The sequence below is a fragment of the Scyliorhinus torazame genome, chromosome 4, assembly GCF_047496885.1.
Source record: "Scyliorhinus torazame isolate Kashiwa2021f chromosome 4, sScyTor2.1, whole genome shotgun sequence".
NCBI lineage: Eukaryota > Metazoa > Chordata > Chondrichthyes > Carcharhiniformes > Scyliorhinidae > Scyliorhinus > Scyliorhinus torazame.
This window is the reverse complement of record NC_092710.1, coordinates 166285933-166308576: the sequence shown is the minus strand read 5'-3', so window position 1 is coordinate 166308576 and position 22644 is coordinate 166285933. Positions and strand designations below refer to the sequence as shown.

Here is a 22644-nt window from a genome sequence, read left to right as displayed (position 1 = left end):
GAAACCTGTGGAACTGGAAACGGTGTTCCGAATGAACATGAGAGCAAATGGGAGGACCGTGTCCCATGTGGTATTGTTCTGTTGCACCACCTTCCTAATGGTCGCTTTTAAAGTTCGATTCATTCTCTCGACAATGCCACTGGATTGGGGGTTATATGCTATATGGAATTTCTGCCTGATCCCAAAAATTGTTAAAACATTTTTCATGACTCTGCCGGTGAAGTGGGAACCTTGACTCAACGCTGCGGGGGAAACCCCAGCGTGTGAATATCTGTTGGGTCAAAGTCTTAGCGGTGACCTTTGCTGTGTTTGTCCGTGAGGGAAATGCTTCTACCCATTTAGTAAACGTGTCGATTACAACCAGCACGTACTTGAAACCATTTCTGCAAGGGGGAAGGGGGCCAATGTAATCGATTTGCAAATTTGTCAAAGGACCATTCACAGGTCGGGTATGACGTAATTGTCCTTTCTTTAAGTAACGTTCAGGATTGTTCTGACACAGATAAGGCAATTCTCGACATAATGGGTTACATCGCTTTTTAAATCGGTTCACCAACACAAAGGTCCTAAATGGGCAATGGTATTGTCTATCCCCTGACGTCTGTGTCCATCATGAAGTTGGTAAATGAGCTGGTTTCTGTCCTGGGTGGGGACCACATAAATTCCGTTTTTTTAAACTACGCCGTCCTGTACAGTCAGTGTGTCCTTCCATTTATCACAGGGGGCTGGGAAGTTGCCGTCTAAAACCTGTTTGAGGGTGTTGTCTGCTTTTTGGACTTGAGATAGATCCTCAATATTGGTGTGGCAAATCTGAACTGAGTGTATCGGTTCGCTTTCGGGTGGCTGCCAGAAGTGACCATGGCGTGATCCTGCTTTGGCTAAGGCGTCTGCCTTTACATTACCGGGTGGGGAGGAGAGATGATGGCTTCTTACTTTAATAATACCGTATGTGCGATCTGAGGCTGTCTGGAGAATGTGCTTTAACAACGGGGCAGAGGGTAGGGGTTTTCCATCGGCTGAAACAAAATCTCGAGATTCCCACAGGGGCAGGAATTCTGTTAAGCTGTTGCACACATACAGGCTGTCTGAGTGTATGTCTGCGGGAGTTGGAAAAGAGTTGGGGTGCTGAATTACATAGGCTATGGCTGCGAGTTCTGCTGCTTGTGAACCTAGGTGTCCGGGCAATTTTAAAGAGATCTCTTCTAGTGGGCGTCCCTGCGCGTCTCCCATGTAAATTCCACAACAAGTTATTCTAACTCCATTTTCGATTGTGGAGGAACTGTCTACATAAATCGTTAAGGCATCCCCTGTGGTTTGGGAATTCTGTGTCTTACTGCCTGCTCGTGGGATAAAGGGTCCTGTGTGGTGTTGGGCTGCTATAATCTGGCATTCATGTGGGGTCCCTGCATATTGGAGATTATCGGCCAGAAATGTGTGGGCCTTGGTGCGTTTTACCGTAATGCCCCTGCCTTGTAACAGTAGTGTCCAGCGAGCTGCTCTGATTTGGCTGACTGAACCGTCCTTTAATCTACCGTCTGGTAATAGTTGAATGGGGATGTGCTCGATCAAGATCGTTACTGGGTTAAGGCCTGTGATGTAATCAAAGTACTGTATTGCCCAAAAGACCGCACGCAAGTGCCGTTCGCAGGCTGCAAATCCTTGCTCTATGGTGTCTAACAATGTTGAGGCATAGGATACGGGTCCTAAGTGATCATGTCGTTCTTGCAGGAGTACTGCTGATAGGGTTCGGTCGGTGGTTGCTACTTCAATGGCACAGGGCAAGTCTGGGTTTGGAACTTGTGAAGCCTAGGGCGCGTTTTAAATCATCAATGGCGTCTGCGCGCTGCAGAAGCCATTCCCATGGCCGTTCTTTTTAAGGAGCTCTGATGGTGGGGCAGCTTTAGTGGCAAAACCATCTATATGATTTCTGCAATATCCGACTAAACCTAGGAATGACCGGAGTGCAGTGACATTTTGGGGCAGGGGCAATTTAACGATGGACTCGATCTGTTTTTGCTCAATTTCTCTCTTCCCGTGGGTGATGGTGGTGCCTCAATAAAGAACCTTTTCCTTTAAAATCTGGGCCTTTTTGGGGTTGACCATACATCCGATGGATTGCAGTAGGCCTAGTAATTCCGATAAGAGCTCTATGTGTTCCTCTTTTGTATCCATTTTCAAGAGCAGATTGTCTACATATTGTATTAGGCATTCAGGTTGGGAAATTTTAGAAAGTCCGTTGGCCAATTGTCGGTGGAAAATGGAGGGGGAGTTATGGAATCTTTGTGGGAGGCATGTCCACGTGTACTGCTGCCCTTGAAACATAAATGCAAATTTATACTGAGAGGCCCTGTCTAACGGGATGGACCAAAAGCCATTGCTGATGTCCAGCACTGTGAAATACTTTGCCTGTACTCCCTGTTTGAGCATGGTCGCGGGACTCGTGGCAACAGTGGGGGCTGCTAAAGGCGTTACCTTATTAAGTTCTCGGTAGTCGATCGTGAGTCGACATGAACCATTGGGCTTTTGTACGGGCCAAATTGGGGCATTATTTGTGGATGCTACGGGTCGAATAACTCCTTGGTCTAACAAACTGTTAATAACCTTCAAAATCACACCCTCGGCTTGCTGTGGGAAACCGTATTGCTTTTGCGGCTTTGGATCGGGACCTGAAATCTTTACTGTACCTGGGATCTTCCCACAATCGTGTTTGTGTTGTGCGAACAAATCTTTGTGTTTTATGAGGACCTCTCTAATCGTCTGGTCTGCACTAATTGTTTGCGGATTAAACCAATAGTCCCCTACTGAGAAAATCCTGTTTTCATAATCCCCTACTGTGGGCGTAGCGGGAGCCCTAGCTGTTTTGGCCATTCGCCATACACATTTGTTTACTGAGTCAAACAAAAGGTTATGGGTGCTCATAAAATCAATGCCTAAAATGTGCTCTGCGGTTTGGGGTAAGTCAACTAAAACAACAGGGTGTTTGGTTCTAATATTCCCTATCTGAATGGGTACGGGAGCTGTGATATATCCTTGCTGTATGTGGCCAGTGAATTCACTCAGGGTGATGGTGTCTGTGGTGGGCCATTTATCCTGTTGAAACACAGTGGAGGAATTCAAAGTGGTGCGGGATCCTCCTGTGTCCCAAAGAAAATCGACTGTATGTCCCCGGACTGTGCCTGTAACTACTGGTCTGCCTGATTTGTCCCAGCATGTGTCACAGACCCAAGTTGGGGAGTCCGAACACCGTCAATCTATGGAGTTAAACGCTAAGTTGTCTGAACGGGCGCTAACATTATGCATGGGAGTGACATTGTTCCTAGGTAGGGGGTTTTGGTTGTTGGTATCGGTGCTGATCCAGGGGGTTTTGTCGGCAATCGTGAGCGTAATGTCCCATGTGGTCACAATTGTAACAACCTCATGGTGGCTGTGCTCTGGGGTGCTGACCCTCGTGTCTACCCTCGTTTATCCATGCTGGGTCCTGGCTAGTCCTAACTGGGTGCATGTTTGCTTCTATCTTGTCCTGATCTGTCTGTCGGTGTAGGATTTGTTCCCATGCTCTGGAAAGTCATTTCAATACCCAAACTTCATTGTGTGTGTTGTCTGCGGGGTCGTAGCTTACACAAGCCTTTTGACCTGCGTCTGTGGCATGCGAGACTAAGGTGCGGGACCACTTAGTGGTGTCCTCCTCATTTAGGTGTGCGCGGCTCAATTGTCCGTAGACTGCCATGAAATGAATCCATAGGCGACCAGCAAATGCGGCCGGATGCTCTCCCTTCTTTTGCCTGCAGTGACATAAACCCTCGACTGGATCTCCTTTGCGATACCCGATGGCATCTAATATGGCTGTTTTCATTTCCTGTAGGGAGCCTCCTGCTACATTTTGTGGTTCTGGCAAAGCTGATCTTACGGACTGGCTAAGGCTCATAACTATTAGCTTTACTTCCTCTCTCTCATCTAGGCCGTACATAACTTTTTGTTGGCGCATCTCCTCAAAGAAGCTGTGCAGCTCTCCGGTGGGCTGGAATGGACTAATTTTCATGCAAGCTTCTCTTAATTGGGTTATGGATAGTGGGGTGGTGTAAACGATATCAGACTCATCCTGATCCGACGACTTCCGTTGTGCGGTGACCGGATTCGTGGGGGTGTGTGCGGCCTGTGCAGTCGGTGGTGCGGGTGCTTTTCATTTTGGGGAGTGGGCGGCTCGATTTTGATTTCCCGTGTCCTCTACGTACCTTTGGGCACTTTCATTTAACTCTTGCCAATCGGGAGCATCTTCCTCATCTAAATCCTGCCCGAAAGTGTACCTGAAGCCATTCTGTACTGAGAGTAGCGACTGTAACTTTTCTATCTTCTGTCGGCATTTAGCATGATCAACGGTACTCTGCCTCTGTTCCTTAGTGGAGCTGTGGAGCGCTCTCAAAGCTGCTTTTAAATCTGCGCATTTGCTAGTTAGCTGGGCGACCTGTTGTTCTGTTCCCTCTCTTACCAGGACTGTGCGCTGTGTATCTTGGTCGGCTTTATCGTACTGGGTCTGGAAGCTACTAAGGTGAACTAGATAAGATTGACGTGCACGGTTTACATCGGCCATTTACTTATCCTTAGCTGCTAACTGTTCCCGGAGTTGCTCAATTATCTTCTCGCTTTCGTTACTGTTTCCCTCGTTCTTTTCTTCCTTTTCAATTAACTGCCTACGGAGCGTCTTCACGACCTTCTCTGTGCGTCACAACTGTGCCAAACAGGACACTGTTGCCATCGGCTTTCCGACTTTCCCTACATTTTTCTTGTGGACCTCACTTAGGTTCTCCCACCAAGTCTGTCCTATCTTTCCTGGATCTGACTCATCAATAGCACAAAAATTCGACCAAAGGGGCCATCCTTTCTCCTTTAAATATTTCCTTAACCCTTCTTCCAATATGGGGCATTGCTCTGCTCTGTTGGTCGCTGCGACCTCGGGTTCCTGTGGATTCATCAATCTTTCCATTGCTTTAGTGGCCATTACTTCTCTTATCTCTTTATCTACTTTTAATTAGGGACAGGTGAATAAGGCGGCGATTTGAACAGCGGGTATGGCCTCAGCTATTTTCCGGCTCAAATCCCTCGATATTTGTACACAATTCTAACGAGATTACCTTATCCTTCCTGTTAGGTATGCATGCGGGTTAGTACACACTTCCAAAATTCGGTTATTTGGTCGATATGGGACTTGCACTTGTGGTTCTTTCTCTTTCTTGCAATTGGATTCAAAGTTTGTGGATTCTAAAGTCACTTCTAATCGGGTCCCGTCAGAGCTGGCCAATAATGCTGCTCTATTAATAATGTTGGTGAACCACAAGCCTTCCCTTATATCGATCAAATGACCACACAGCCAGTTAGTTAGTTCAAAAGATATAGGGGCTGGTTTAGCACACTGGGCTAAATCGCTGGCTTTTAAAGCAGACCAAGGCAGGCCAGCAGCACGGTTCAATTCCTGTACCAGCCTCCCCAAACAGGTGCCGGAATGTGGCAACTAGGGGCTTTTCACAGTAACTTCATTGAAGCCTACTCGTGACAATAAGCAATTTTTATTTCAAGATGGTTTATTTACATACACAAGAGTTATCTCGACATGCAATAACCTATACTTAACTTCAGGGCGACCGGCACTGTGCAAATGGATAAGGCATTTATCTGGATTTCACTTGGCTGGTTCGAAGAAAGCAGCTCTGTCTCTGCTGGGCTCATCCATCAAGTAGCGATCGTTGGTCTTGAACCTGGCTGTTGTACCTGGTACAATTGGGTTGGCACAGGCCGGATCCAAAAGAGACAGAACACAGAACACTCTTTTACCCCTCTGGGATTTTGCGCTCTTTGGGGCGGTCCTTAACCTTGGACCCAATAGTTCAACAGGGCTCTGATCACTGTCTTCGATTTCGGCCAATGAAGGGGCAGATGCCTTGGTAGCTGGGCGGGTCCTTAGCGGTCATTGACCTTGGCAGTTGGGCTTTCTGAGTAAAGTGAATGGCGCCGATCAGTCTGTGGTTGCTTGATTGGAGTTCTATTGTCCTGGGAAAATGGGCCATTAAAATGCAAACGAGCGGGGGTTTTTCGATCAGGTCTGGTTACCTGTGTTTCAGATACACATAGGCTCTGTATCTGTCTGAGTCCTGGGTTGGCCATAATTCCCATGGTCCTTTGCAGATGGCCATCTTAGATGGCTACAGATGGACAATGCCGAAGGAGTTACAAAGACCTGACAGGTTTATGAACAGGAGCTGCACATCATAGTTCAGGCTAGGCACCTGTCTGAAAAATATATCGCCAGGGCACACCATCTGGAGGGGGCTTGATGTAGAGATATCGCTGCAGAGTCTGAAGGCAGAAGATTGCTCTCTGGGTGCAGAGGCACGCCAGTTCCTGACCATCCTCCCTAAACGAGAGACTCAGAACATCAGCAGCGACCCAGTTCAGTCTATTATCCCAAAGAACTATATGAGCACTCGCTGTATTTTTGTGACAAAGTCAGTGGGATGGGTCAAAGTGATTAGTCAGTGCCACACCATGGAGGTAATCAGCTGGTTTATGCCCCAAACTCAGCCAGTCAAAACTCTGGTAGTCCTGTTCGTCTCAAACGAGCGGTGACCATGGACTCCAGGATTCCTCAGCAGGGTAAAGATGGACTCCCAAATAGAGGAGGCTTGTCCTGCCCCAGGTGAAAGGTTTGATCTCCTCCAGGATGCGGCGGTGGAGTATACAAACTGACACTCAGCATCCTCCAGAGATCAGAAGGGTCCGTGACCATGAGGAGCACGTCATCAGTGTAGGCACAAAGGAATAACCCGATGCCAGGCCCGAACAGAAACAATCCTGAATACCTCCTCCGCTCGAGGCACGGGAAAGGCTCCAGCTGATAGAATGCAGTTGGCTAGACGAGGGGCAGCCCTGACGCACCCCTCTCCCAAAGAGAAGGGGCACCATTAGTGACCCGTTAACATTAACGAGACACACTGTGGCGGCGTACGGAGGTCGGATCCTGGCGACAAAGTCCGTCCCGACCCCAAATGCTTGCATAGTTCAAATAATTATTTGTGATCTACGCTGTCGAACACCTCAACCTGGTCAAGAGACAGGAAGGCGCTCAACAGCCCAGCCCTCTGGGAATGGCAGATCAGGTACCAGACCAGGATGTTGTCATAAATGGTCCAGCCCGGACCATGTAGGACTGGCCAGGATAGATCATGTGGTCCAGAATGGGGCCAAGGCTGAAGACATATACCTGGTGAAGATTTCGTAGTTCGTGCTGAGGATAGAGACCGGGCACCAGGTTTTAAGTAGGCTGAGATCCCCCTTCTTGGACAGCAGGGCAATAGTGGCACTCTGTCACGAAGGAGGCATCTCCCCAGTCACGATACTCTCCCCAGGAACCTCATGTAGTCATTCCCCAGAACATAGAACATAGAACATAGAACATAGAACATTACAGCGCAGTACAGGCCCTTCGGCCCTCGATGTTGCGCCGACCTGTGAAACCTCTCTAAAGCTCATCTACACTATTCCCTTATTGTCCATATGTCTATCCAATGACCATTTGAATGTCCTTAGTGTTGGCGAGTCCACTACTGTTGCAGGCAGGGCATTCCACGCCCTTACTACTCTCTGAGTAAAGAACCTACCTCTGACATCTGTCTTATATCTATCTCCCTTCAATTTAAAGCTATGTCCCCTCGTGCTAGACATCACCATCCGAGGAAAAAGGCTCTCACTGTCCACCCTATCCAATCCTCTGATCGTCTTGTATGCCTCAATTAAAGCAACTCTTAACCTTCTTCTCTCTAACGAAAACAGCCTCAAGTCCCTCAGCCTTTCCTCATAAGATCTTCCCTCCATGCCAGGCAACATTCTGGTAAATCTCCTCTGCACCCTTTCCAATGCTTCCACATCCTTCCTATAATGTGGCGACCAGAATTGCACACAATACTCCAAATGCGGCCGCACCAGAGTGTTGTATAGCTGCCGGTCATCCATCCAGCCCTGGGGCCTGGCCTCTGGAGAGTCTGTCGAAGGTGCCGGTCAGCTCCCTCAGGCTGATGGGGGCATCAAGCTTTCCAGTTCCCCCCGGTCTGACCTGCAGCAAGTCCTCCCACAAAACTCTGCAAACATCCCGAAGGAAGCCTCATAGACTCAAGGGCAGTAAGCTTCCCTGCTTCCTTCTCCAGCTGGCGCAGAAACTTTGAAATGAGCTCTGGAACAGCTCACCTACAGCAGCAGGTTGTTAAAGTCCAAGAGCTCAAGATGGAGTGAGTTCTGCCTACACCAGGTGGTGGTCCAAGCGCGGCACCAGCTGTACAGAAGCTGAATGAATGCAGGGCAGGTACGCCCTTGAAATGTAAAGGCGGTCGATTCTGGACTCATCCACTCCAGGCCTCAAGAAAGCGAACCCGCTGGAGTCAGGATGCAGATGTCGCCAGGCATCCACCAAGTCGAGGGACCCGACCAGATCCCTTAACTTCACCACCACTGGCATGCGGCGCTGGGTACCAAGGCGATCACTGGCCTGAGAATGCAATTAAATTCCACCGCGCCCCCCCCACCCCCCACCCCGAGGACGATGCACTTCGATGGTGTCGAGAAGAGTGGACACTTGTTCGAAGAAAGTTGTTTGCTGCTGACCAGGCAGGGGAGCTTAGATATTTATGAAGTGAAGCACCACATCCTCCTTGCGGACCATTAGATGCAGCAATTGGCCTGGCACTGGCTCCTTGATTCCCCAAGACCTCCGGCTGAAAATGCGGGGCAACAAGATAGCCACTCTGCCGTGTCAACCTCACCTTGCCACTCCAGGAGTCATGTGGCTTTGTCTCCTAGACGTGTGGGCTTCCTGCAGGAAGCACGCCACATACTTCCCGTTCCAGAGGGCCAAGAAGTTCTGGAACCTGCATATCACATCTCTGCTGCTGTTGATGTTGAGGCTGGCTATGGTCGCCTTCATGTCAGAGATGCATGTGCCCCTCCAGTCCTTCAGCAGCCTGGAGAGGAAGCCATTGAGCTGGTACTATTTGGTCTGGCCCATGTCCAGTGTCTGTTTTGCGTAGGCGTGGGCAGACTGGATCTGCAGCGCCAGATCTGACCAGCAGTTGAGGATAAACTGGACTCTGTCACAGTGACCACGGTTCGTTAAAAGAAAGTCCCGGATTTCCCCTGGAGAGATAAGGGGCGAATCAATGGGGGGGGCACAAGCAAGTCCACTGCCTCACTGCAGATAACCTCAAGCTCATCCCCGTGCCCACCATCGAGCAGCTGTCATCCTCTGGGCAGTCGCCATCTGAGTCCGAGTCCTCTGCCACAGTGAGAGTGGCGGATGGCACAGACCCACAAACCAGTCCTAACTCTGTCCCAATCCCACTCCTCGGATCGACAGAGGGATCCTAGTTGGGCTCCTCTCTGGGCTCTGGACTAGAGGGTAGCGGCGGCTTACATCTCCCTCCACTCTGCGAGCGGGTCACCCGGAGAGTCCGGAAAAAGCTTCGGACCCAGGACTGAGGCAGTGTTATAATCTGACCGGAGTCCATGGAGTTGGCAACATCAGAGTTCCTGTGCCTCACCTGAATATGATCTCCCCAGATGAGAGGGCGGAGCTCCACCCTTAAGCCAAGGGCCCCATGGTACATAACTACCTGGGCCCAAGTGTGGGCTGGGCATGGGAGACCCTTCGGGGACTGGAGTTTATTATTGTAGGGAAAATAAATTTTCAGTTTTCTTACAGTCATGGCTTCTGTGTGATCGCTCGCCTGGAACTTTACAGACGCCCTGTGCTGAAGGCTGGCACGGAGAGGGGGGCCTTCTTTGCCACCGCCGCCTAGTGATCCAGAGGTCAAGATGCTGCCCCAGCCACCGGGTGTTCTAAAAATGGATTCCTCTGGGGTGCAAAGTGGCTCTGTAGAGACAAGGCTTCAAGGGTCTTGTCTGCACCCAGCTCTGAGGCGCCCTGCTCGGGAGCCTGCAAATGTAGCTGCGGTAGAGGGGCAAGCAGTCAGGTCAGAGAGGCATGGTGACACAGTGGTTAGCACTGCTGCCTCACAGCGCCGGCGACTTGGGTTCAATTCCGGCGTTGGGTGACCATCTGTGTAGAGTTTGCATGTTCGCACCACGTCTGCGTGAGTTTCCACCGGGTGCTCTGGTTTCTTCCCACAGTCCAAAGATGTGCAGGTTAGCTGGATTGGCCGTGATCAATTGCTCCTTCGTGTTCAGGGATTTGTAGGTTAGGTAAAGGGGTAGGGCAGAGGAGTGGGCCTAGGTGGAATGCTCTTTCAGAGGGTCAGTGCAGACTCGATGGGCCAAATGGCCTCGTTCTGCACTGTAGGGATTTTATGTTATTCTATGTCTCTGACCCCCTGGGTCACCCGCTTCCTGAACCTAATTATGTGTAGTTTGGTCAGGCCCAGGAGCAGGTTCATGAGGAGGCCCCCTCCTTTCCCGCCCTCCTCCACACCGGGTGCTTGTAGATCAGGAGCATGGGGCTTAAGTGCAAACAAAACTAGAATAAAAGGTTTATCAAAAAACTGAAAAGGGGGTGCCGCCTAAAACAACTCATATATGCATGGTCCTGCTTGGCCTCTAATCACTGGCAGTGAACTATAGCCCCGCAGATTTAATTGGCACAATTGACTTGTAAATGAAGGGTGAACTAGCATATCAGGCAGATGACTGCCTCTTGTGGCAGACAAGGCACAGCTAATTAGAGGGAAGGAAGACTGCAATCAGCATGACAAGTGCAAACCTAGAGGCCACGCTCATTCTCCCATTTCACAGCCCTACACACTAATTCCTGCCAGACAAATTTCCCATGACAAGTGGAATAGAAATTCAATGGAGCATAACCCTTGGTCCTAAGAGTGCTGCCTGGGTGTTGGGTTCTACTTACAGTTCAGTTGTTCTTCCACTTGGAAAGAGCACCCTCCCCAAGTTCACACCTCCACCCTATACCCGCAACCCAGCAACCCCACCCAACCTTTTTTGCACACTAGGGCAATTTAGCAAGGCCAATTCACCTAACCTGCACATCTTTGGATTGTGGGAGGAAACCGGAGCACCCGGAGGAAACCCACGCAGACACGGGGAGAACGTGCAGACTCCGCACAGACAGTGACCCAAGCCGGGAATCAAACCTGGAAACCTGGAGCTGTGAAGCAGCTGTGCTAATCACTGTGCTACCATGCAATCTTAAATATTAAACATGCCAGGCAGCACCCACGGTGAGAGGGGTTCGAACTTATAATTAAGTTGATGCTGTGAAGAAACCAGTGAGCTAGGTTGCTGTAGTGCAATTCAAACTCACAGCAAATGTAGTGCGCCAGTGGTGGATGTCATGATATTCAGATAAACATCATGGTGCAAACATACATACACACTGATGGACAGATCAACGGACCAATCAATACACACACAACATCACAGCCAATCACAGGCAAGAGCATACACACTATAAAACGGGGAACACAACACATCCCGCTCATTCCAGCAGGAGACAGCTCTGGGCACAGAGCTCACAGCAAGCCACTGAGACATTTACCATGTGCTGAGTGCTTCTCCAAGATAGTGTTAGGGCTAGGTCCACAGGTTAGAGGGTAATGAACGAACCACAGTAACCAGTTTACAGATGTTGTTATTGTTAGTAATAAAACTGAGTTGTACCATCCGCAACCGTGTTGGTTCGTCTATGTAGCAGAGCACCCAACACGACGGTGGGGTGAGTGAATATTTGATGTTAAAACATGTGACTAATACTGCTAAAGGATCTGAGAATAGCGACTTCTAGGGAGATGGTTGCATCATGGCGATATCCTTGGGCTAGTAATCTAGAGACCCAGACAAATTCTTTATGGATGTGGGTTCAAATCCCACCATGGCTGCTGGTCAAAATTTGCATTTAATTAATAAATGAATCTGTAATTGCAAGTTAGTTTCAGTCGTGGCGACTGTGAAACTATCATTGATTGTTGTTAAGACCCATCTTGTTCACGAACGTCTTGAGGGAAGGAAATCTGCCACCCTTACTAGGACTGGCCTACATGCAACTCCAGACCCACGGTAACGTGGTTGAAACTTAACTACCCTCAAGGACAATTAGGGCTGGGTAACATATGCTGGCCTTCCCAGTGACACCAACTTCCCCAAAAATAATTTTCACAAGTTGATACAAACAATCAAATGGCTCATAAAAATTCAATTCATTTAACAGGAAACTTTCCAGTTAGCTGATATGTCCAACTACCAATTTTGTTTTTGTTTCACATTTGCCAAATAAATGAAGTTCAGTTCAATATACCTATTGTGATCTTAGAGCAATAAATGACACTGCCACCAAAACACCACATTAGTCCAGTTGAGTCTCAGTAGCAGTGGTGATCAATGCTGTGTGAAGGGCAATTAGAGGTGGATAACAAATGCTGGCCTAGCCAGCAACACCCACATCCCATGAAAGAATAGAAAAAAGGATCCAGAAAATTGGATATTGCCATTGATTTTATAGGGGTAACCGAGCTATGTTAATAGGATACTCGCTGTTTTGGTGATGGTCATAGTGAGGCAGTGTAGAAGGTCCCAGGAAATATTGTCATGGCATAAATAACAGCCTGAGATACTCATGCCATGATTTCCTGGAAAATTCACACATTTAATGATGTATGCTGTAGACACACAGCAAGTTTTCAGGAAATTCCGGGCCACCGGTGTTTCTTAAGCCCTGTCCCCAAAAAACACCTTTTACATTTCCCCATAAGTACCATTCATGTGACCACTCTGAGTGACTGCAAAGCTTCCATTTAATTATGTCGAGTTTTATTTCAGTTGCAAACAACTCCTGGAAATTAATCAGGATTGTTATATTTTAGGTGCATCTGAGAAAGAGGACAGCAAAGGGAATGCTCAGTCTCACTCTGCCTCGTGTTTATATTTTGTTAGCTATAATACTTTATTCTACTTGCTGTTAAAAATGCTTCTCATCCTTGTTTTCAGATAACTCCATTGCACGCTTCTTTAGTAGTGTTCATTGGAAGAGCTTGGGATTCTATTTCTGATCCAACTGTTGGATATTTAATCAGCAAAAGCAAATGGACAATGATTGGAAGATTAATGCCATGGTGAGTAAGCTTTATAGATATTTTGAAACCCCATACCTACATGGTGATCGCCATTTTCTGACGGCAAACACTGGGACTGAGTAGATTATCTGGAAACATGTATTCTTGCAGGGTGCTGAGGTCCCATTATTATCTGTGTTGATAGTCTCAGAGAAAATGAAATGAAATGGGTAACCAGAGCAAAATGAAGAAAACTCTGAATCAATAAGAAAAACCAAAAGAAGAAACCTTAGAGGTGGGCCTAGATTTTCCTCTCGAATAGTGGCCAGTTGGTATGAAGGTGAAAAATAGAGGAAGAGAAGCTGGAATCATTTCTGAGAAATCCCCAACTCTTAAAATGTCAGCGTAGATGATTGCCATCCTTCCATTTGCCCACCTCATTGTTCACCACCCTCTGCGAGAAGTAGTTCCTCCTCATCTCAGTTTTAAAGCTACCGCCTCTGTGACCTCTCACTTACCCTTTCAGAATGGCAGCCGGATCTCACTAGGAGTGCAGCCCCAGTGTTGTGAAAATGCTCATTGTGTTGAAAACATTTCTAAGTGTGGGCTTGACTGGGAAAAACTCCCTAAGGCCCCAAAAAATTACTAAGGGCGTGATTTACCCGAATGGGAACAGAGCCCTGTAACGCTCGTGATTAGATGGGTGTTTCCTGGCGTTCAGCGTGCTGAGAAACACCACACTATCGAACGACCATTTGGGGAGATGTGGGGCCTCAATGGAGAACGTGAGGTCGAGGCTGCACTTAGTCCCGTTTTCTGCACTGAGGAGCTCTGCACGATGTCTTCCTGATCTCGCAGTCCCCCGACACGACCCACGAACCCCCTCCAAGCCCATCTCACTGATAAGGGGGTCCTCATGGCCTCCTCGCACCCCCTTAGATCACCACCAGGCCCAATCCACAGTGCGGGAGAAATGTCAGCTTGGCACCATGGCAGTACCCCTGCCAGCTGGAAGTGCCACCTGGGCACCTAGCCAGTGCCAGGCTGGCACCCAGGTGGCATTGCCAAGGTGCCCAGATGGCACCAGCAGTGCTACGGTGCCACCCTGTCCAGAGGTCAAGCACCTGGAGGCCTCCCACAACCTGGGAGATCCCCACGAGTGCCGTTCTGTCTGATCCCCGTTTGTGGGGGATAGATCCCACGCCTTGGATAGGTTATGGAAATGCATATAATGCATAATGTGCAGATTTGTCAAAAAGCGATCCCTCCCCCAATGGGCAGGATTCACATCACGACATCTCGCGTAATCACGGTGGATCTCGTGGGATGTGGCGAGCCGGTTAGATCCCGGAAGAGGGATCACCAGGCATCTGCCCGTCACATTATGGCTGGTAGGTCTCACCCTGTGTGGTCGAATAGCGGTGTGGACCTCATCAAAAAAGCCAGCAAGAAACACCTTGCCAAATTCACCCAAAATGACACTTTTGGTTTCATCGTGCCACAGGTTTATTATAAGGCAGAACTTCAAACTATCAATCTGGTGTTTGTTCAACAAAAATGTTGTTGCAGTTGATCAAGTTGGACCATCTGCTTCTGAAACCATGGGTGGGATTCTCTGGCCACGTTTGCCCGGCGATCGGAGAATCCCGCCCGAGGTCGATGGATTTTTCATTGCCGTCGTCTTGCCCGTGGCATTCTTGCGGCGAGCGAGGTGGAAGAATCCAGCCCCAGAATCTATTGTGTATTATATTAAGTTCGTGGAGGCATATTTGTTCCTTATGATTCATTCTGAGCCTCTCAATTTATTCTAAAATGAACAGATCTGTGGTTACTCTGGTTTCTGTTGCCTCCATTTGTTGAAAATAGCTGGTTGTCCTCTCCATAATCAATGACTGCCTCATGAAACTATCATCTCTGTGTAGATTTTGCTCCCAATCTCACCTAGCACTCTGAAGAATGTATTGTCAGTTCCTGAGAATGTATTGGTTTTCAGCTGTTGAAATTGCTATTCTTCTGCTCATCAGTTTATGGGAAATAGGCTGGGATTAAAACAGTTTGGCAATCTTTTTTGACACGAGAACTGCAGGTCCTCCAATGTTATTGCAGCACATGAGAAGCACGATCAAACTGAAGTGTTGTCATGCACAGAAAATAATAGGTCAATAATAGAATAAGATTCCTCTTCTGGGGCTTTATGAAATCAACATTTGAAAAAAGTATTTGTACACAATGAGCATTTTCACAAAACCGCTCTGTTCCTGGAACAAGTATAAAAATTATGAATGGAGATTGTTATAAAAGCCAGTTTTATATCAAAAAATAGCTTTTTACAGCGACCTTCGCCACCCACGCCGCTCGAACTTCACGACCTACCATTCATGGGGCTGGTTTAGCACAGTGGGCTAAACAGATGGCTTGCAATGCAGAACAAGGCCAGCAGCGCGGGTTCAATTCCCGTACCGGCCTCCCCGAACAGGAGCCGGAATGTGGCGACTAGGGGCTTTTCACAGTAACTTCATTGAAGCCTACTTGTGACAATAAATGATTATTATTATTGTTTACTTTCAATATGACAGCTGAGCCTGCTTGGTCCTCATGATCTCACTTGCTTTGTCATTCAGTGTTACATTTCTGCTAAGGACTTCATTTGATGATATAAGTTCTCATTGCATCAGTTGAAAAAAAATCACGAGGTTTGCCCTCGAACCCGCCATGCATAGTTTTCAAATGCCTTTGAACCTTTCATTTGCCAGTACTTCCCTGCATATAACACACGTTGACTTTGCATCCTGATTTGCGTGGGCACAATTAATAAACCTACACCTCAAGAAAACTTCTTTATACTGCTTTGTTCCTGATTTCAGCTTCTTAATGGGTTGTTCACGAGATGCACTGGAACTCTCACCAACACTGCTGGCATCTACAAAATGGAGGAATCTCTCTTGCACCCAGAACACGTGATGTCAGTGTACTTGCTCACTGCCGCTGCACTATTGAGGGGGTTCTTTGTGGGGGTCTCTGTCTGTTTTGGGCTGTCTCCTATGGTAATTAGGAGATTGTTCGGTTTTGGTTTGATGAGGGAAGTGGTTTCAATGGGCGGGGAGGAGGGGTGTAGGGAACAATAGGTGGGAAACATTTTGGCGCCAGAGACGAGGGTCACCAGGCTAGCTGGGTGAGCTAGTCTACGGAAGCACAGTGGGAGGTGTGTATTGGTTCAATACAGGGCAGGTGTTGGGTTATGGGGTGATGTTGCTGGGGGGGAGGGGGGGAGTTACTCTGCTGATGAGGGAGGGGCCTAGGTTCGGGGACAGAGAGTTCAGGGGTGGGGGCTACCTGGAGGCGGGCAGATGGATGTGTGGCACATGGGTGGCGGGCGGGCCCAGGAAGGGGGATGGCTGACCGGAGGTGGGGGGGGGGGCACCACCTGGAATGTTGAGAGGGTTGAATGGGCCTGTCAAGAGGGCCCATGTGTTCGCGCACCTGAGGGCTCTACAAGAAGTCCAGGTACGACCTCCGCAAAGCCATCCGAGATGCCAAGAGAGAATATCAGACCAAGCTCGAGTCACAGACGAGCGTCACAGACTCTCGGCGGCTGAGCAAGGCCTAAGTGACATAACGGGCTACAAAGCAGAGCCGAGCAGTATCTCCAACAGCAGCGCACCCTTCCCCGATAAACTCAATGCATTTTATGCTCGGTTCAAGCAGGAAACCAATGATCCGCTGTCGAGTGCCACAGCAGCCCATAACTCACCCATACCCACCATCACAGCTTCCGAAGTCAGATTGGCCTTCCTGAAAGTGAATCCGGTCGGGACCCCTGGTCATGCACTCAGAGCCTGCGCGGACCAGCTGGCAGATGTGTTCGCGGACATCTTTAACCTGTCCCTACTCCGCTCCGAGGTCCTCAACTGCTTCAAGAAGACAACCATCATACCGGTGCAAAAGAAGAACCAGGCAACATGCCTCAATGACCACCGTCCGGTGGCCCTGACATCAGTCGTAATGAAGTGCTTTGAGAGGTTGGTCATGAAGCACATCAACTCCATACTCCCAGAATGCTTTGATCCACTGCAGTTCGCTTCCCGCCGCAACTGGTCCACAGTAGACGCCATCTCCCTGGCCCTACACTCATCCCTAGAGCATCTTGACAACAAGGACTCCTACATCAGACTCCTATTTATTGACTACAGCTCTGCCTTCAACACCATAGCCAAGCTCATATCAAAGCTCCAAAACCGAGGACTTGGCTCCTCACTCTGCAACTGGATCCTCAACTTTCTAACCCACAGACGCCAATCAGTAAGAATAAACAACAACACCTCCTCCACGATAGTCCTCAATACCGGGGCCCCGCAAGGCTGCATCCTTAGCCCCCTACTATACTTCCTGTACATACACGACTGCGTGGCAAAATTTGGTTCCAACTCCATCTATAGGTTTTCTGACGATACAACCATAGTGGGCTGGATCTCGAATAACGAGTCAGAATACAGGAGGGAGATTGGGGACCTAGTGGTGCAACGATACAATCTCTCCCTCAATGCCAGCAAAAGTAAAGAGCTGGTCATTGATTTCAGGAAGCAAAGTACTGTACACACCCCTGTCAGCATCAACGGGGCCGAATTGGAGATGGTTAGCAGCTTCAAATTCCAAGGGGTACACATCACCAAAAATCTCTCCTGGTCCACGCACGTCGACGCTACCACCAAGAAAGCACAACAGCACCTATACTTGCTCAGGAAACTAAGGAAATTCGGCATGTCCACATTAACTCTTACCAACTTTTACAGATGCCCCATAGAAAGCATCCTATCTGGCTGCATCACAGCCTGGTATGGCAACTGCTCGGCCCAAGACCGCAAGAAACTTCAGAGAGTCGTGAACACAGCCCAGTCCATCACACAAACCTGCCTTCCATCTATTGACTCCATCTACACCTCCCGCTGCCTGGGGAAAGCGGGCAGCATAATCAAAGATCCCTCCCACCCGGCTTACTCACTCTTCCAACTTCTTCCATCGGGCAGGAGATACAGAAGTCTGAGAACACGCACGCACAAGCAGACTCAAAAATAGCTTCTTCCCCGCTGTTACCAGACTCCTAAACGACCCTCTTGTGGACTGACCTCATTAACACTACACTGTATGCTTCACCTGATGCCGGTGTCTATGTAGTTACATTGTGTACCTTGTGTTGCCCTATTATGTATTTTCTTTTTATTTTATGTTCTTTTCATGTACTTAGTGATCTGTTGAGCTGCACGCAGAAAAATACTTTTAACTGTACCTCGGTACACGTGAAAATAAACCAATCCAATCCAATCCAATACAGGAAAAGACAAAATATTCAACCAAGAAAATTCACAATGTGAAAGAAAATAATATTGATTGATTGATTGACTGATATTTATTGTCACATGTACCAAAGTGCAGTGAAAAGTATTTTTTGCGGCCAAGGGAATGTACACAGAATGTACATAGTAGACAAAAGCATTAGAATAATCAACAGAGTGCATTGACAATGATACATCAACAAATAGTGATTGTGCAAAACTAGGGCCAAACAAGAGCAGCATAGGGCGTCGTGAATTGTGTTCTTACAGGGAACAGATCGCTCCGAGGGCGAGTCATTGAGGAGTCTGGCAGCTGTGGGGAAGAAGCTGTTCCTATGTCTGGATGTGCGGGTCTTAAGATCTCTGTCTTCTGCTTGATGGAAGGGTCTGGAAGAGGGCAGAGCCTGGGTGTGAGGGGTCTCTGAATAATAAAAACCACAGTGAAGACAGAGCACATCATTCTGATGAGGAATTGAAGTTAAATATACTTTCAGTGTAAGTAAAATCACACCGGCTCTGGGTAATAAAATTGAATGGACAAGCTATAAAAATGATGGCCATCCACCCCCCCCCCCCCACCCCCCGCAAGTCCTTTTCCATCAAGGTCGATAAATTGATATCCTCATTTATTTGGGTGGGTAAGAATCCTATGACTGTATTCTCTAATTCTGAGATTAAATGTTGACGCCGGCGCAGAATTTGTTGGGTTTCACAACAGCAAAACTGGTGCCACATCTGGACAGATTCAGTTACTGTTAAGGAGCTAGCACCGGTGCCACATGGAACACAATCTCAATGAGAAGCGTGAATCGCCGATTTCATGATTGACACTCAGGAGGCTGACAAGCTGCAGCCGCATATACACACTGCACTCCCCATACACACCATCCCAGCCAACAAGATGGCAGAGAGGAGAGCAGCTCCGTGCTTCACTGAAGCCGAGCTGGAGACCCTCATGGAGGGGGGCCAGATGACCCTGTAGCCTGGCCCGGGAAGGAGGCTGCCAGCCACTGCCGTTCGCCGTGCTTGGGCGCAGGTGGCAGAAGCGGTGAGCGCCATAGATAACACTGTCCTCACCGGCCAGCAATGTCGGAAAAAACTGAACGACCTTTTCGAGGTGGCTAGGGTGAGTAGGCAGCAATGTGCCCCTGGCATCAACCCCGTCCCACACACCCATAACATGACCACTCCGAACCAGATGATGGCCGAACGCCCACACTGCACCACATGCCGGCACGAATACCGGCCGTCACTGAGGCCACCAGCTATCCACCCCCTGAGCTGTATGCTTCGGACTGTCTAACACTGTCGCTTTGGGTCCCCCCCCCCCCCACACCCCAGGAGAAGGCCGCCCATAACTAACTGGAGCGGGAGAAGACTTGAGAACGAGCACCAGGCTTCTGGCTTCTCACCATGGCAGAGCAGAGGGCCCTGGACGCGGTCGGAGGAAAGCGAGGGCGCCGAGTTGGAGCTCAGCCGCAGGCAAGGAGTTCTGCCGCGGGCGCGGACGTGAGACCCTGCTGAGTTGTGGTTCCCTTGACACGTGTCAACCTCCCCCCACCCAAAAATACCCCACACCACACTCGCCCTCCACCCGCACCTTCACCCTACACCATTCCTACCCTCACCACACCCTCACCCCCACCCACATGCTCACCCCCACCACCCCCACTCTACCCCGGCCCACGGTCTAACCAGCCCTCCACCTGAGACGCAGGACGCCCCGGATCTCGAGTCTGAGGATGACACTGACTTTCCGTCACAGCTGTCTCCAACACCTTCCACCATCCCAAAGACACTCATCTCGGTTGGGCACTTTAGTGAAGAGGCTCCTGGGACATTAATTGGTGCTCACCACACAGCTGATCTGGTGCAGCAGGTGGAGGAAGGAACTCCCGAGGGGGAGAATGGTCGGAGGGTGGGCCGACCTCAGGGACTAGCTGCCGTCCAGACGGGTTTTGGGCTTCTGGATCGGACAGTCCCATTTCAGAGCCATGGACGACATGAGGGGTTGTCAGTGAGCATCCAGTACCTGCAGATGCAGGTGGAGGAGTCCAACTGCATGCAGGAGCAGGTGGTGGAGCCGACTATGTGTGCCACCCAGGCCAACACCTCATGGGTGGCGTCCACGGTGGAGGCATTGGGGGCGACAGTATTGGCTATAGATCAGCATGTCCAAGGCCTGGTGCATTCTGTGCAGGTGCTGGTCGAGGCCCAGGACAGGGTGTGCGACTCACAACAACCATCTGCCAGAGCCACCTGGAAATTGCTGCGGTGCTTTGGAGCATGGCCCAGACACAGCAGGTCATGGCTGAGAACATCGGTGGCATTGACCAGCCAATGGCTGATGGGGGACAGACACGGAGGAGGCCCAGTCCCAAAGGGAGCTGGCGCAATCACTGGCTGATGTGATGGTCAGAGAGAGGGTGGGAAGGGGGGGGGGGGGGGTTGCGGGTGGGGTGGCGTGCAGAATTGGCAGATGTTGGTTGAGGGGGGGAATGGGTGGACATTGTGGGTGGCCTGGATCCCCCACCACTGTCACCCCAGGGATTCGATGGAACCGTGTGATGGAATGGCCAGCTCGCATGCAGGGATCACCCAGGTGGACCATGGAAAGTACTACCGTGGGCAGAAGTCAGACGTTGTCAAACAATGTGGAGCACCGGAGCTCATTGCAGAGCGGGTTGTCATCATCCTCCATCACATAGACCAGACCTGGTGTTACTGCCGACTCAGGATCTGCAGCCCGTAATGCGGTAGGTATATACCACAGGGGCCGTTGCAGGCAAGGAGGTGGCCAGTGTGTGGGGTGTGTGGAGGTGAGATGCGCTGTTCCCCTCCACCCCAAGTTGGTGAACCTGGAGGCAATCAGAGTGTCCCGTGCGTGTTGGCTCTGGAGCACACATCGTGCGGCCTCCCGTGCCTGCCTGGGCTCTATATCCTGCCCGCCCTTACCCTCCTCGCATCCTCTTCGTCCTCCTTCAGCACGTCCTCCTCCAGCACGTTGCCCCTCTGCTGAGCAATGTTGTGGAGGATGTAGCAGGCCACCATGATGCAGGCGGCCCTCTGAGCCTCATACTGGAGGGCCCCAGGCACCTGAACCGTGTCTTCAGGAAACCGAAGCACTGCTCAATCACGCTCCTGGTTGCTATATGGGCGTTGTTGTAGTGGGTCTCCGCCTCGGGCTGTGGCCTCTGGTTAGGCATCATTAGCCATGAAACGCAGAGGATAACCCCTGTCACCCAGGAGCCAACCCACCAGCCGAGGGGCCGTCTCGAACATGTCAGGAATTGTCAAATGTGCCAGGATGAAGGCGTCATGCTCACTGCCCGGGTATCAGGCACAGATGTGAATGTCACATATCAGATGCACGTTCATCGAGTGGAACCCCTTTTGGTTTGTGTAGAGCGGCCTGTCATCTGCAGGTTCTCGTAGGGCGACATGCATCCCATCAATCACCCTCTGGACCCAGGGCATCCCATCAATGGCGGCGAACCCTGCTGTCTGGGCATCCTGGTGTGCTTGGTCCACATTGAAGTGGATGTATTGAGCCATCTGGGCATATAGGGTCTCTGTTACGGCACGGATGCACCTGTACACTGAGGTCTGTGAGATTCCAGACAGGACCCCACTCGGTGCCTGGAACAACCCCGTCGCATAAAATTGCAGGCCAGCCATCACCTTGACGTGCCATTGGGGGAGCGGGTGTCCTCCCCCATACCCCCACGGTGACAGGTGCGCCATGATCTAGCAGATATGTCGCACTGTCTCCCGACTCACCCGGAGTCATTGACAGCATGTCCAGTCCAGCAGGTCCTCGAAGGACAGGCGGTGCCGGTACACACGAGGCCTCATGTGGCGCCCCCTTGGCACCTCCTCCTCCTTGGCCTGTTGGGCAGCCGGCTCTTCATCCGGGGCAGCTGCCTCCTGTTCCACGTTGATAGCTCCGCGGTTGCATATTCTGCTGCCGCGCGCTCTGCTGCTGCAGCTTCCTCTTCCTCGGGCAGCGCCAGCTTGTACAGCCACAGGGCATCCCCCAGGGCTGCAGTGACTAGCAGGAAGGCCCCATTGCTGGTTGAATTCTAATATCCATTGTCTGCAGGTGGTAAAAGGCTGACACGTTAGCATGGTGTGTACCCCCCTGCCCAACCAGGTCCACCGGGCTACATGATTGCCCCAGTCAGCACTGCAGGCTCTTCCCCTGCACGTCCCGTCCCCCCCCCTCACCCATGGCCGGCACCAGAGGTGGGGGTCTCTGG

General features: G+C 50.1%; 1 protein-coding gene across 1 annotated transcript in view; it reads left to right on the top strand.

The window, feature by feature from the left end:
* The window catches only part of mfsd2b (MFSD2 lysolipid transporter B, sphingolipid), a 194097-nt gene that overhangs the window by 19514 nt on the left and 151939 nt on the right, over positions 1–22644 (top strand). The window contains exon 3 of the mRNA XM_072498859.1: positions 12991–13115. Coding sequence (XP_072354960.1) covers positions 12991–13115 — 125 coding nt within the window. The remainder of the gene's footprint in view (positions 1–12990; positions 13116–22644) is intronic.